A 15,968-nucleotide genomic window follows, 5' to 3' on the forward strand; every position below is an offset into this window, starting at 1 on the left:
CAAACTAGCGGTCTTACTGAACGCCTGAACCGGACAATAACTGACATGCTCGCGATGTATGTTTCCTCCGATCATCGCGACTGGGACACTGCTCTACCATTTGTCACGTTTGCGTGGGACACTGCTCTACCATTTGTCACGTTTGCGTATACAATTCCTCGCGCCACGACACAGCCGGCTATTCGCCCTTCTACCTTCTATACGGCCGTGAACCGACCTTGCCTTTCGAGACTCTTCTTTTGACCACACTGGACTCGCCGACAGAGTATATGCTCGTGATGTCATAACCACAGCGACCCAGGCACGTCAGATTGTCCGTCTTCGTCTCTCTGCTTCACAGACACGTCAGAAGTACCGTTCACGATCAGCGCCACCGCGACGTCGAATACGAACCAGGTGCTCGTGTGCTAGTTTGGTCTCCATCTCGACGTGTCGGTCTTTCGCAGAAACTTCTTTCGCGATACTACGACCCTTATCACATCCTCCGCCAGCTGACGCCTGTCACAAATGAAGTGTTTCTACTGGATGCTACCGTGCCTTCACCTCTATCTGACATCATCCATGTCAGCCGCCTCAAACCGTTCTTTCCTGGAACCAGTGAGTCGCGCCGGTAAGGTGCTTCTTCCGACGGGGGTAATGTCACAGTATGTAATGTGGAAAGAAGAGGACATGGTTGGTGCCCTGGGAGACGACGAAGAAGATTCTGGTTTTTCGCTTCTCTACGCAGCCAATAAAACCCATCTGTAAATACTAGCATGCTTCTTCCTTCCCGTAACATTATGATGAGCTAGTGATAAGCGCATACAAATACACAAGTGCGCGCAGACTTCATACACAAATAGATGTACTCAATCGCGAAAGTTTCAGTACATGTTTGACTGCCGGAGTATCTGTGTCAGTGCATATAAGCTTCACTCCGTGATCAGTCAACACTGTTTTGTTTGCTTACAGCGCAAATACGAGGAACGATGCCGCATCACATTTGCTATTAGAAACTCCGGACGTTGTCGCCATAGCAAATGACAAAGGGTATATAAAAAAACGGAACCATAAGTTAATTTGTAACCATGCAATATAATTTAATCTATGCAATGAAATATCTCGAAAGCACGCCCAGACAGTGAGCACGTCTATGGTTCAACGAAACATTATATTGATGACGATAGCCAACAACTTCAGCGATGAGAACGTTCTCGTTTTCACCGTCTGCCACACATTTAAGTTCATTGCAGTCGTAACCGTGTGGGATGTACCAAGGACAGGGGCCGCTTCCAGTAGTAGAGCCGGAATGTGAAGCGACAGTGGTGGTGCCGCAGTGGGGATCTGAAACCGATGGAACCACCAGCGTTGAATTAAGGTGACACCAAATTCACACGCATCCAAGCTTCTAAAAGTAGCTAGAAGTCTGTGCGCTGTTAGCAGCACTGAGCACTGAAATCTTTTTTCATCCATGCCATTGACTTATGTTGTAGGTTTGTAGATCTATTAGCAGGAATCACAGTTCGTAAAAACGAGTTTAGTGCTCTCAAGTCGCAGCAGCAACCCGCTTGGGCGTGATAACGGCGTCAGTACGAAATATGACACAGAGCACAAGCTGTGAACTAAAGCGTTGACATGGTCCAGCTCTCGCGTATCAGAGTCTAAACAGCGCGAAAGTACGGGACAAGCACGAACAACAAAGCGATGACATGCGCTGAACAATAACAGCAAGCAATAAACGTTATAGTTGTAGTTCAGCGCTTTGTCGTTTGTGGCTAGTTGTTTCGCCATATAGAAGCAGCAGCGTGCAAAAAACAACAATCACAAGAACGTGAAACGTAAATAGAGGGCAATTACAGCCTATAGAGATGTCGTGCCATATCTTTCATTATTTGTGTTTGTTCAGCGCCCGTGGCATCCGTTTCACGTACTCAACTCTGTTGTCCTTCTCGCGAAGTTACAGGTGTTCACTACAGGGGGTTGTAAATACTCCGGTTTGCCACTGACTGCGTAGTTGGTGCTTAGTTTGCCTAGTTGGTGCATACTTGACATAATGAGCGCAGAACACAAACACAGTGCGAAAGAAAAAATAGGTAGACACAGGACATTCCTCGGTAGGTTTGCGCTGGAGACAATATATATATATATATATATACAGGCTGCCCCAGCTATCATGCAGCACGATTTGAAAAAAGAGGAACGGCGCCACGTGATGCAAACCTAGTGCGTATTGTTCCCAGTACAGTGGAGTAGCCGCCAGTATTTTTTTCGTTACTGAGATTTAATTAATTGTAATTATCTAACTCGAGAAGTACTGTCCTAATTATCAAAGTGTCAATGAGAAAGTTGTAGAGCAACATGAAAAACTCCCGATACAGCTTTCTGTTGCTCAATACGTGCTACATAAATGTGTTTTGCCAAGTGTGAAAGAAGGCCGCGAATACACGCAAAGTGCCTCGAGCGGCCAGTCATGCGGCAATTCTGCGTGTATTCGCGGCCTTCTTTCACACTCGGAAAAACACATTTATGTAGCACGTATTGAGCAACAGAAAGCTGTATCGGGAGTTTTTCATGTTGCTCTACAACTTTCTCATTGACACTTTGATAATTAGGGCAGTACTTATCAAGTTATATAATTAATTGCAATTAATTAAATATCAGTAACGAAAAAAATTACTGGCGGCTACTCCACTGTACTGGAAACAATACGCACTAGGTTGGCTTCGCGTAACACCGTTCCTCTTTTTTTAAATCGTGCTGCGTGATAGCTGGGACACACTGTATATATATATATATATATATATATATATATATATATATATAGGGTGTTTCAGCGAACACTTGCAAAAATTCTTAAAGGTTGCCTGTGGCAGATAGCCTAATTATAGTTCATGAGCCGATCTACTAGAAGAGGCGGGCATTACTTGCACAGGACATTGAAATGCGTAATCAATAAATAATAAAAATTCACTGATTCAGTTTTTAGCTAATTACCTGATGACACATATTGCAATTTACAAATTGTAGTCGTGGACTTCGCAAGGCGGATCCATTTGGAATTCATTCTCAGGATGACACCAGTTTCGAGATATTAATTCCCGAACTTTGCGGAGAAATGCAATGGCGTTCCAGTTAGTTTCTTAACAAAACGTTGCTTTATGCATTGAAGCACAAAATTAACTGGAACGCCAATGCATTTCTCCGCAAAGTTCGGGATTTATTATCTCGAAACTGGTGTCACCCAGAGAATTAATTACGAGTGGATCCACCTTGCGAGCTTCACGGTTACAATTTGTAAGTTGGAATATGGGCCATCAGGTAATAATTTAAAATTTTAATTAGTAAATTTTTGTTAATTATTTGATTACGCATTTCAATTTCTTGTGCAAGTAATGTCCACCTCTTCGAGTAGACCGGCTCATGAACTAGAATTGGGCTATCTGCCACAGGCAACCTTGAATAAATTTTGAAAGTGTTCCCTGAAACACGCTGTATATATTTATATATACATACGAAACAAGAAGAGGAACCGAGGAGCTCGATATGGTTAATCATAACCACATAAAGCCAACAGACAATACCAAGGAAAGCATCGAGGAAGGTAAGTATGGTTGAAATTGGAATCTACAAAATAATGACGAAAAGGAAATGAAAGTCGACGAAGAGCTAACTTCTCGCCGGCGGGAGCCGAACCCGCAACCTCCGCATTACGCGTGCGTTACACTACCAATTGTGCTACGGACGACGGCCATCAATTCGCCATTAATATGGGTATTTATGTTTACTAGATCTAGCCCTAGGAGTGTTAGCCAGTGCCAGTCAGAACCATGGTGGGCTGATGTGGAACATTCTTTTTTAGGCCCAATGGCGTCACGTAACACGTGATCTTAGGAGAGCAGGCACGTGGCTATTAAACCCTCGCAGGCTACCTACTGACATCAAGGCTGCCAGATGCGAGAGCCTCGCAATGAATAAACGAAACAAGGATGGGAACGTTTCATTCACTTCATTTCCCTTTACCTAACCATTTCTACAGTTCAATTAAAACAACAAATAGTGTCCCCAATGCTTTCCTCGACTTCACATGGTTATGACGTAAGTACGTACTTACACCAAACCGCCGGGAAAGTAGGAGATGGAAGAGGCAAAGGAAGCGTCGCTTCAAATGATGCAATTTCGACAGATGTTTCGGGGCTCCTTTATAAGCGAACTTTCGATTGGGGAGTCAACTTCTCGCGTGCGACAGAGGCGACTTGAGATAAGAGACCTTATTCCCAGAATTGTCACTTTTAAAGCTACGAGCCCCCGGGGCGCGACCATTGAAGCGTGCACTCATCGGCTAAGCTATCGAAAACTCGTGCGACGTAAGATATGTGTGGATGGGCGCACTTTCCGATAGCGCTGTATACTCTTCACGCCGCTCAGCTGCCGAGTGTATCGAAAGGATAGGCGACAGAAACGTCACGAATTTAAGGAATGCCCTTCGCTTTATAGTGAAGGCTATGCCGCTCGAAAAGGATCGAGTGATTCGGTTTCGTAGCATGGCTGCTGCTTTGACGGTTCTCTAATTTCTATTTCTTGCCTTCCGAAAGAAAAGGGCCAAAAATCGTCCGCAAGCCGATGGTGCCCTAGTTTCAGCTACGGACTATGTCACTTCTTCGAGATGGAAGACCCAATAGCGCTATCGCGAGTATTTCGTTTTCCCCACGTGGCTCATGCACATCTATAAAAGGCGTTAGAAAATTGCTCTCGCATCTCCTGCCGATCACCTGCACTTGTAGGCATTCCTAAAATGCAAGTATTATTTTCACATCTTCTGAGGATTTATATAGTGCGATTTTCCAGATAGCTATGGGGCAGAAAATACGGTTTCCATAATGTAGATGGCTACAGTGCGGAAGCGACGAAGATGAAGACAGGAGAGGCACACACACACACAAAAAAAAACACAGACACAGCGCTGTGTCTATTTTATTTTTTTTTCCTCTCCTGTCTTCGTCTTTGTCGGTTTCACGCTGTAGCCATCTACGATGTGCAACCAACAATCCCAACTGGTTACTCTGCTCAACTCCATAATGTAGAACTGTAGTGTCGCAAGCTGGGAAGAAAAGTACTTTGCAATAGCTCTAAAACATTTCCAATTATTCAACCTAAAGCTTTTGTTTCTGCTAGAAGCTGCTTGAAAAAAGGAGTGAGTACTACCGGCATGTGTTAAATAAATGCGTAACGGAAAACTTGACGCCGTTTTGCTTTTCTCGGTCACGGCATGCTCTTGTATGCAACGCTTCTTTTAAGTGAACTATAGTCCCACAAATTCCGAACACCATTCCACATAAAAATATTTAAAACAACTACTTCATCTTTCTTTCTGGCCATGCTGAATGCATACATAGAAAAAATTAGAGCAAATGGTTATTTGTAAAAATTAGTGTATACATTTTGATTCGTAATTGGTTTGACAAATCAGACCTGCGGAATATCGCAAGGATGACGAAGTATCAGGACGAATTTTCCTCAGCTCCGAAGCGTTCTGAGAAACTCGTACGGGTTTCCTTTGTAGCTTCGTGCTACATTCGGGCGGATGACGATATTTCCCTTTCAGTAATTGGTTGAACCATCTGCGACTGAAAACTCGCACCAGCTTATCAAAAAGACCTCTATGGGTTAGATAGCTTTGAGTTAGATATTCCATCACGTAAACCAGATTTCTTTAGGTATCAAACTTAGCGTATGAAAAGTTATGCGTTGGAATTGGTGGGGTTCACTCTAGGGAACGTTTTCTCGCGATGCTGTTAAGTTCGAGCGAAGACCTATTGCGCCACTTCCCTTCTGCGCCAATCGGCTCACGCTCCGCACGTACTCGAGTCGTAGTTCTCTGGCGCGCCGGATTTCCACCCGTCACAGCGTGCTCCCTACTGGCTTCCGGCCGCGCCACCGACCGGGCAGTTCTTCTCGTCCGACGCGTCCTCGCAGTCGACGTCGCCGTCGCAACGGAACAGTCGCTTGATGCAGCTCTTGTCCGACTCACACTGGAAGTGTGTCGGCGGGCACTGCTTCACTGCGACGGACCAGGACACCGCAGCGGGGACAAAGGAAAACACATGGAGCAAGAGAAACACAGCGATCTCTCGCACACCACACGTCTTAACGGGCAACTAAGGAACAATTGGTAGGTCAAGTAAACGTTAACGTCACATTTCTTTTACGTGATGGTATCGGCCTGGTCCTGGTGCTATGCACTCTACAATTATTAAATCATTCGATCTCGGCCGCGCAGGTCACATTTCGATGGGAGCGAAATGCAAAACACGCTAGTGCGCTAAAATTTAGGCGCACGTTTAAGAACTACACGTGGTCAAAATTATTGCCGCGTCTCCCACTACGGTGTGCCTCGTAATCAGGTTTCGCTTTTGGCACGTAATACCCCAGAATATAGTTTACTTTTTAGTAATTCAATAAAGCCTGCTTCGTTGTTCGGAAGAGCCCTGCCATCGGTCTGCTTCCCACGCGGAAAATGGACTTTTAGATTGAGCTGGTAGGCAAATAAAGCACAGAGGCCTAATTTGCAAAGTTTCTCGTTCTTCTAAATGCCGATTGTCGTTGTTCGGCAGCCTTCGCTAATACTATGTCCATCATCACGATTGGCTGGTGTCTGCTCTTATGAACAGTTTTAGCGTAAGAAATTTTTGTAAACGTGGACGTATTTTCGTAAGCGCCGTTTGTGATTGCCATTAGAAGCTGCGATCATCTCATTAACACGCCGATCGCCATGGCGAATTGCAAGTGCCCGAACGCCAGCCAATCACAAAATCCGCTTATGTTTTGTGAATACGGGCCCAGAGGCCACATTTACAGAGACTGTTCTTACGCTATAAAACTCTTCCTAAAAGCATGTCCCAGAAAATTGTAGTGCCACATATAAATCGTCATGGGTACATTGTTTCACTTTCAATCGGTGACCGTTTTCCACCAGGTTTTCACTGTTACCACGGTATCGCTCGGTGCAAGACGTGGTTAATGTATTCGAAGTATTTGGGTGTTTCTGGTTCTATAGCCAATGTGTCTTGTCTAATCAAATTGCGCGCGTGACGCGGATACTGTTGTACTACATTCTCGAACACGAGCGATTACTCTGAAATGACTGTGATCCGTGTATAAATAGTAGATGTACCTGACCCGTGGATTCAGATTCAACGACTCTGTCGCCGCTATCGTTCTGCATTGAGCACTGCCTGCCTTTATGGGCCACAAGTCCGCCCAGTTCAATTCATAACTCACACTCTTGGCAGTGTTTAATTCTTGACCGTCACTATACAACGTGGCGATACTATTAGCGAAGGGGGCCAGCCACAGCTCTTACAAACAAACATTTGAGATCTCGGCCCCAGATGTTTTCACCGGACTATCCGTACATTCGGGAACAATCGTCTACACGTTCCGCTCTGTCAGCCTGTGGAAAACACGGTCGAGTGCTCACCGCAGTTCTTTTCATCCGAGGCATCGTTGCAGTCTTCCTCGTCGTCGCACACCAAGATATTCATGATGCACTTTCCGCCCGTCTTGCATCTGAAGTAGTCCGCGGGGCAGTCGGGGAATTCTGGGAAACGTTCGAGATACATAAAAAAACTTGAAAATAAAATGGCCCTAAAAAAAGCTTCACCTCGCAACCCTTATGTGGAAGCGGCGTTTCTTTTTTTTTCCAACCAGTGATTTTGATTAGGCGTGTTGCATTTAAAGATCGACTTTAACGACTGTTCGGAGCGTCCTTTTTATTTATTTATACATTATATTTCTGAAACAAGTGTGCCCGTAATGGAATATATGAGTTAGAGTACAAAAACTAAGTATGAGGTTTAAAACACCGGAAATCCACAATGTATAACACGAAGCTCTGCGAAGCGTCCAAAGCCGGGAAAGTGGTAATATGCACTCATGAAATATGCCAATAAATATATGGATAACAATTTTGTTAGACTGTATAAATAATTAGCAATGTAAGTCTTAACTCTTTCCGTACCGCGCCCATTGGGCATCGTTAGCGCTCTATCGATGGTTTTAAATGCCGCTTTCGAGACCTTCCACGTCGCTCACGGACATACTGCGCTATCGGACGTGAAGGAGGAGAACTATATCTTAGTTTTCTATGCAGGTTCGCTTTTTTCCCGCCAGGCGGTGACTTTTAAACGCGCTCGAAAGTTTCGCGATCGTCAAAGCAGAACGCAAAAATGTCCGACTGCCGAAACGGCGCGCGCGCTTCGGGAGATCGCAGATAACGCGATTCCGGTGTCTCTGCGGCTGATCTTATGGATACATCGAATAGTAGCGAGCCAGAGGATGCCGACTTTTCGTCGGACTTTGAGTCTGAAAGTGACGATGACGCAAACCAACCCGGAACACGGCAAGCCCAACTGTAGCGCTTGCTGTTACATATTTGTAGCGGAATACCTGTTCAATGAAAAGTATAGATTTTTTCGGAGATAGTGCCTTATAGATGAAAACACATATTTATATCATAATTTTCATAACATTTTTTTCTTAGTAGATATAAGCGTGTCTTTACAAACTTTGCTAAATTTTATCACACAATCTTGATTTTAAGAATTTATATCTTCTTTATGACATAAATCTCGTTAATATAACTTTTATGCGTGAGAAGTGCATTCATATTACTTTCTGTTTATGTATTACATTAAATATTGAGTGCAGTAGTTCCTTCAGAAAAACAAAACACCTGCCGTAACATACAAAAAACACCTATTTTCCCCATGGTAGGAAAAGAGTTAAACGCATTTCTTTGAAAATGCCTCTTTGATATGCATTTTCTTTGGATATTCTAATAGATGCAGTTTACAGAATAATTTACACAAGTGTCATCTACATAAGTTTACGGTGAATAGTCGAGTTATAAGCTTTGCGCTGCAATTATCTGAAAATTACCAATTTATGGCCGCTTTCAGGCCGTTGTTCAACGAAAGCGTTACTGCTTTCGTTACCGCTATTATGTAAACTGCATTTCATTATTTCGCTTCTTTCAATATATCTATAGGAATTTTTAGTTTGACGGTAGTTTTTTAGACATGCTATTTGATTGTTTTGCTGTGCTTTACTAATTACTCGAATCTATTCAATGTTCCCTGTAAATTAGTAAGAGCCTTATATGAGGTGTTCTGCCAATGATGTATGATCGTGGGCCAGCACTTGCTTAGGCTATTGGCCCAACAGCTTTATGGTGCGCTGTTATGATCAAATAAAATTAAAGGGATAAAAAAATTTCAGTTCGCCTCGCTGTAAAGCTTCCGCCTAATGCCTGTATATGTTTTAAGAAATACTGATGGGTGGATACTTACTCAGGCGGTCTTCTTCGGGAACAGAAAGACCCTCTGCAGTTTAAAAAAGAAAAAAGAATGCCATGAAGTGAGGACCCGATTATCTCGCGCCACGCCCAAGTACTTCTATCTCCTGTGTCGGTAATATTTATAAGTTGTAGGTTTATGAATTGCAGAAGACATGTCAAAAACAAAATAGGAGGCAGTTCGTTGTCACAAATGATGCCGTGTCTCCTTAAATAGCCAGCGATCACAGAATTTCTACAAAGACTGCTTTCTAGCTCCCTCTATGATGTCAGTTCATAATTTATGAGAAACGTGCTTATCTCTAAGTCATTTCCTTCCCTATCACTCTCTGACGCATCGTTCCGCGTTAGGAAGCACCGAATGTGGCCCATCTGTTGCACTGGAGACGTGACTAAGCTATTTACTTCTCGGCCTTTCTTCCCGCTGTTTAATATTGCATTGGTTGTCAGGCGACCGTGGTGTTTTATATTCAGGCAACGAACTCGAGGTAAGTCAGCGTAACGACATGGGTGGTGCGTCGAGAAATGCATATTACTGAAATACACGCTTTATCATTGCAGGCTTACCTCGTCATCGGAAAACACTTCGGTATGATAGGGAAAAAAAAAAGAAGTACGAACAACGCAAAATGCAGGAGAGAAGATAAGGATGTAGGTTTGTTCGACACGTGGTTAGTCGCAAATGTTTAGATGACACCACCCTCATAGAGGGAGAGGGCTAGCTGTGCACTGTATGTGTCGACGCTACAAGTGCACGTGACTGCCCACGTTGGCAGTAAAACAAACAGCCGCAGGACAGGCGAGTGCCTTCTGGGTGCAACTTCCTACACGAGAGCTGGCGGCCTCTGGCGACGAGCAGGCTGGCCTTTCCAGGTTAGCAACGCACTGCACATGAGTGATCACTCAATGTTGCCGCCCGTTGTCCACTCATTCCGCTCAGTCATCGCGATATGTTTTATTCACTTCCTACTCGGTTCTCTCACAAACACTTAATGAATCCCTAGAGTAGTTCTCGTGGGATGTACTTGGTAACGACGTTATCCCTCTGGATAACCATCGACCTGAATATAAAACGTGACAAGAGATGTAGTTACCTGAGGCTCGAATAATATAATGGTAGTTAAAAGTAGGATATGAAAATGAAAAAGAACACCTCGGCGCACTCCGTGTCGCGTCCTCCGTCGTCTGTATTTGTCTGAACCTGCATTCTGACATTCGTCATGCCACACTGGGAATACCTTTTTGCTCACAACGCATCTCGTGGTTAACAATCACACAACTCGTTCCGTAGAAAAACAGGAAAGTTCTGTAAGTTTCCATTATTTGACTACACTTAGCTAAAGAAAACCGGGGCCAGTAATCTACTCCTGCTCAACACGCCGACTGAGACATATTATAGCGACGGATATATAACGTGGGTGAAGTACCACTGAAGACGTTCTTGGAGGCATAAAAGAATTAGTTTTCCACTACAACTAGGAGAATACTGAATTGTGTTGTCCTTGCCAAAAACGTTCGTTTCAATCCTGCAATGTGACCTGTTGCCGCTTGCCCCATATTTACTTACTCGCCAAGAAACGTAAGAGACTCTTCCAGGCGATGCGACCGTGCACAATATCAATATCACAACCGCGAACTCCTCGCGACCAACAAGGTTACGGCCATGCGAGCCGCCGCACGATCGCATAAGCAGACTACCAGTGCGCGTGCGCGCGGATATTAGCATTGAAGTAAATACAACGCAGTTTTCGCACTTTAAACTTGTTGCACAAGTTCCGCGAGACCCATCAAAATCCGCAGATCACAGCCCCTTTTTCACTGAAAAACAGCCCCTTTGCGCAGGCTTTTAGTCCGCAGAAAGCCAGCGTCACCCGTATAAGGCCGCGTGCTGCGTATTTCAGCATCAAAATGCGGAAAGCTCTTAGAGTTGATCACAAAAACGCTGCGAAGCTGATCCGCGCAGCACTGGCCGCTGCGTTGCACTTCTTTCTGTTTGATCCATTGTTTTTACATCGGAAAGTTTCTGGGAAGTCAAAGAAAGCGCCTCCTTGTGTTTGCGCCGTGATTTTTCGGCAAGTCGCCTTATTTCTTCGAGACGTTGCCTTTAAGCGCGCATAATTCTTCCTCCATTCCGCGCTTCATTTAGTTGCTGCACGGTCAATTCATTCACAGGGGTCGATGTGCCAGATGTACTGCTAAAACTACCGCATCAAAACAGAAGCTGGCAGCTAGTTTGCTTATTGTTAGTAATACCGGACGTTAATTCTCAGGCTGAAGAATGCCGTGCAATATGCTTACTGAAATTCACTTACAAATAAAAATAATACAACTTGACAAACAGTTGAAACGAAAACAAAATTTTGTCCACAAATAAGCAGAATAAAGCGGCTCTGATAAATACTGAAAAGGCTTTTACCACGTGAAAGCGCCGAATAAGTGAACCAGGAGCAGGCAGTCGTCATTTTCAATAAGAAAGTCTGTTGTTTAAAAGAAAGCAAACCTGTTAGAGAGAACTAATAACTGCTATGTGTGCTCCACGATTAGACTTTTCTCTTCAGAAGCCGAAGCAGCTTGCACTCTATTATTCAGACGCTCATGGAAGACTAGCTCGAAACGTTTCCGTTGTATCAAATGTTGTTGCCTATTCTCCACTGGAGTTCACATTTCATAATTCTAGCAATAAAAAAAAATCTTTTAAAAAACGTTGAGTGGGATGCTTACTCAAGGCATTGATTTTAGGAGTGACCCCTTTTGCTGAAAATGAAAAGAGATAGATATACAAAACCAACAATAGCATAACAAAATATCAGTCGTCAGAGTGACGCAAAACACTTTCAAAAGGCGTGCTTTCCCCCACACCAGTTACATTTGTCTGTAGAACGCATCCAGCCTCTTGTGGAACTGTGCAGACAGCATTACTGAGGCAGGCTCCTCACACAAGTGCACGCTACGCAAATAGCGCACAGACAGAAAGCTGAGCAGGCTGACGGGTATTCGTGCATGGCATGGAAACACAGACATGCGAAACACGGACACCATAGTTTTTTTTTTTTGCAAAGCTTTATTTCCGTACCACGAGGATTGTCTCCTTGCGCGAAAACTTCCCATCGCACCTTGTCGTAAGCGAGTGATCGATGTTGTGTGCATGAAGACACTTTGCCTAAACAGATGCCATACCACCGATAGTCAAAACCGCTTTGTGTGGCAGCGACTTGTCGCTGCATTGTGTTCGTTGTTGTTACTAAACCACAATTAATAAGCGTGACAGTCGAGGTGAACTAATGGCTCGGTTTGCGTGAGTCAGTGGGTGGATATAATGCTGTTGGGAAGGGTCGACATGGAGAGAGAGCAATGCTGGTATTGCAACTCGCATGTATATAGTGTGGTCTTCTTTCAGGGGTTTTACGTGCCAAAACCAGTTCTGATTATGAGGCACGCCGTAGTGTAGGGCTCCAGATTAATTTTGACCACCTGGGGTTCTTTAATGTGCACTGAAACGCAAGCACAAGGGCGTTATTGCATTTCGCCTCCATCGAAATGCGGCCGCCGCGGCCGGGATTCGATCCCGTGACCTCGTGCTTAGCAGCGCGCAACGCCTTAGCTGACTGAGCCACCACGGCGGGTAATGTAGTATGGTGTATAAATTGCGTTTACATCATGCTGACTTTAATGGACGCTGTTACCATGCGACCACTAACACGTGGTTGGAATGAAGTGTTACGTGTTAAAAGGTTCAGGATGTTCGTCCAGTCGCGTGGTGCTTTGCAATTACGCATGATGCTTTGCTTTGCAAGAACAGTGGTCACCTCAGTGTTTAGTTCGCTGCGTGAGCAGGAAGTGCATACATTTGAACGACGAAATTTTCATGGCGAGCATCTAGTCTCTCACTATGAACTTCGTCACAATTGCAAAAGCACCATGCAACCGGTCGAACAATCTCGAACTTTTAACAGTCCTTACTTGGTTCCAACCACACGTTAGTGCGATGCATGTTAACAGTGTCCGGCTATCTAAACATGCTCTCAACAAATCTTTATACACCATATCAAATGCCGTTCGCCCTACCAACGTTCCACTTCTTGCTTCTCGACTAGTTGCAGCAACTTCAGCGCCACCCACTAAATGAGACACACTAAGCCAGCAGTTTAAGTGTGATAAGTTAGGGTGTTTATATGTTGACATTCGGGTGTGCTAAGTTGATTTGCATCATCTAAACATTGGATTGGCCTTTTGGAAGCCCGTTTGCCAGTTTACTTATATTCTCTTTCTTTCTTTTTATCCGTAATTGTCGTGATTCCTTGTTAGCTGCACCACTTTATATGTATTGTTACAAACTGAAACTGACAAGTTCGTTTACGGGCCACTGGTAGCCGCTGTGCACCCATAGTCGTTTCACCTGCTGCTATAGGTCTTGAACTTACCTAAGCTGTTGCTAGCTTTTCGTCTGGTAATGGTTCCATAACCTTCACTCGAAAAAAAAGTTTATTCGTTCATGAAATCGTCTACTAGCGATGTGTTCGAGTTGGCAGCATGGTATAATGTTGGTCAGTACTTAAAAACCAGCGCAAATAAATTAAAAATAAAACGACGCAATACATGGAGCAGCGTAGTGGGTAGTTTAAACGCCGACGTTCACCTTAAGCATTTTGCGAGTTCTGTTAACGCTACGCGCAAGCCTCAATTCTACTTACATTGTTTAGCTTTTCTCTAACATGGACGGCTTTCTTATGCGTTATGCTTTTATTAACGTGCAGGATTCGGCCCTGCATTTTAGTTGTCAGTTTCAATCATTCTGCTCCCTTAAGGATACGCGCCTTTTCTCACCGCATACAGTGTAACTTATGCTGCTTTGCTACGCGTAACAAAACGGGGTGGTTTTGGGGACCACGTTGACGAGTGTGTAGAAACATTATATTATTCTATTCTTTAGGGCCACCTGAAGAATGCTTGCAGGTTTTGCTGGAGAAACGAAGTAACTAATCCTACTAATCCGACGTTTGCGTCAGTTTGTTTTAAAGTACTACGGAACAAACTCGCCCAGCCGGCAAAGTTAGCGTCGCTTAGAAGATAGCACGTAAACGTTAAGCATATCGTAGTTCTATGGTGACGAAGCATGTGCGTATACTCACAACAGTTGGACTCGTCAAACCTGTCGGGGCAGTCGACTACGCCGTCGCAGACCGACGTCTTCGGTATGCACGTCACGCCATCCCCGCAGGTTGCGTAAAACTCGGCTGGCTCGCACACTTTCTCTGCGCAAAAGGAGACGAAGAGTTTAAGGATGAGGGAGGGAGGAGGGGAGAAGAGGAGGGTGCAGTCGGTGAACGGGAATGCGTCGTCAGTGAGCTCGTTAACGCGCGTGTATGCCAAACACATTTATTCGCCCTGTCCAGTTGACCGAGAGGAGATTCCGCCAGTAAGGGAGCAGTCAGATCATTTATTGAGACGTTCAACTCGATCGCGGAACCCGGCAAACTTCGTAATGACGTCCACTCAGAATACCGAAAAGTGCGCAATTAATTCAGTGGATAAACAAGGTGCTCGCCGCGCGCATAGACCGCTCACGTTTCTGCCGTGGGGCGCTCGGCCCTTTCATGATTTATTTCGTGCGATGTCAAGTTTTGCGACCGCACTGGCACAGGTTGCATTAAGGCAACACTGCAGTGCATGATTATTTCACAAGGTCAGTAGGTCGTTACCGGAATCAGTTCGAAAATTAATTCTATCGCAAGTAGCCATCAATTTTGTGTCTTGGAGAATTACAGAAACTGCTCAGCGACTGCTTGAACTACATGTACCAAATTTTCCACAGAGAGGCTGTTCACTAGATCTAATAGTTTAACTGGCATATTGCTGCTTCAATACTTGCCTTCTTTTTCTAATTTACTTAAAGCGCGAGGAACTATAGAATTACCGAGTAATACTAGAAAAAAAAACGAAAAGCTTTTCTCATAACCTTCTTTTTATTCCAACCATCGCCACCGACAACACCGTTATGCTACGCAAAAGACGTCAGACTTTTCACAAATTTCGTTGTCTACAAAATGAACAACTTCATGCAGCGTTAATTACCATTTTCTGAAACAATGAACATATTTTTCATTTCAAATTTGAGGGAAGCTAATGTAATTTTACACGACACTTTTCATAGCTAGCTCTTGCGTATGATTTGTTTAAAACTCGCTTTAGGCTTTCGCGTGTCCACAATCTGAGTAAACACAAGTGTCCAGGAAACGCGATGCCTCCACAAACTCTCAAGCGTATTCAATAACGATGGCTACATAAAAGCAATAACCCACATCGTTTACATGTATGATACAGGTATACCCCACCTACTGCTACAAGCAAGCTCTTTTTTTTTTTTTTTTGCAAACAAACGTCACAATATTGACCATGGTGGTCTTCCACAATAACACAATCATAATATGGCATGACGTAAAAACGCAATTTTCGTATTATTTTTTATTTGAATCCTAAGCCACATCACATCGCCGCGAGCGGGCCTGTTTGCCTAACATATCTTGCGATCCCTGAAAGTTTTGTGTCATGGAGAAAGAATACGGAAAAGAGAAGTACAGTAAAATGCGACAGGACTCTGCTGCGGCAGAGAAGGTCAAATCGAATCGAACTTAGCCGA

General features: G+C 44.2%; 1 protein-coding gene across 8 annotated transcripts in view; it reads right to left on the reverse strand.

Moving 5' to 3' along the window:
* Positions 1-487: 487 nt before the first annotated feature.
* The window catches only part of LOC119449470 (low-density lipoprotein receptor-related protein 1B-like), a 74,002-nt gene continuing 58,521 nt past the window's right edge, over positions 488-15,968 (reverse strand). For 5 of the 8 annotated variants that reach the window (XM_049665225.1, XM_049665226.1, XM_049665229.1 and 2 more), the window contains 5 exons: positions 14,461-14,583; positions 12,053-12,085; positions 9,327-9,359; positions 7,457-7,576; positions 488-1,323 (listed from right to left, as the gene is read on the reverse strand). In XM_049665225.1, coding sequence (XP_049521182.1) covers positions 1,085-1,323; positions 7,457-7,576; positions 9,327-9,359; positions 12,053-12,085; positions 14,461-14,583 — 548 coding nt within the window. In that variant the 3' untranslated portion in view covers positions 488-1,084. Of the gene's footprint in view, positions 1,324-5,839; positions 6,038-7,456; positions 7,577-9,326; positions 9,360-12,052; positions 12,086-14,460; positions 14,584-15,968 lie in introns of those variants that run through there. The other 3 variants (XM_049665228.1, XM_049665231.1, XM_049665232.1) reach the window with 3 other exon arrangements.

Source organism: Dermacentor silvarum, chromosome 4 (genome assembly GCF_013339745.2).
Source record: "Dermacentor silvarum isolate Dsil-2018 chromosome 4, BIME_Dsil_1.4, whole genome shotgun sequence".
In the NCBI taxonomy this organism is placed as follows: Eukaryota; Metazoa; Arthropoda; class Arachnida; order Ixodida; family Ixodidae; genus Dermacentor; species Dermacentor silvarum.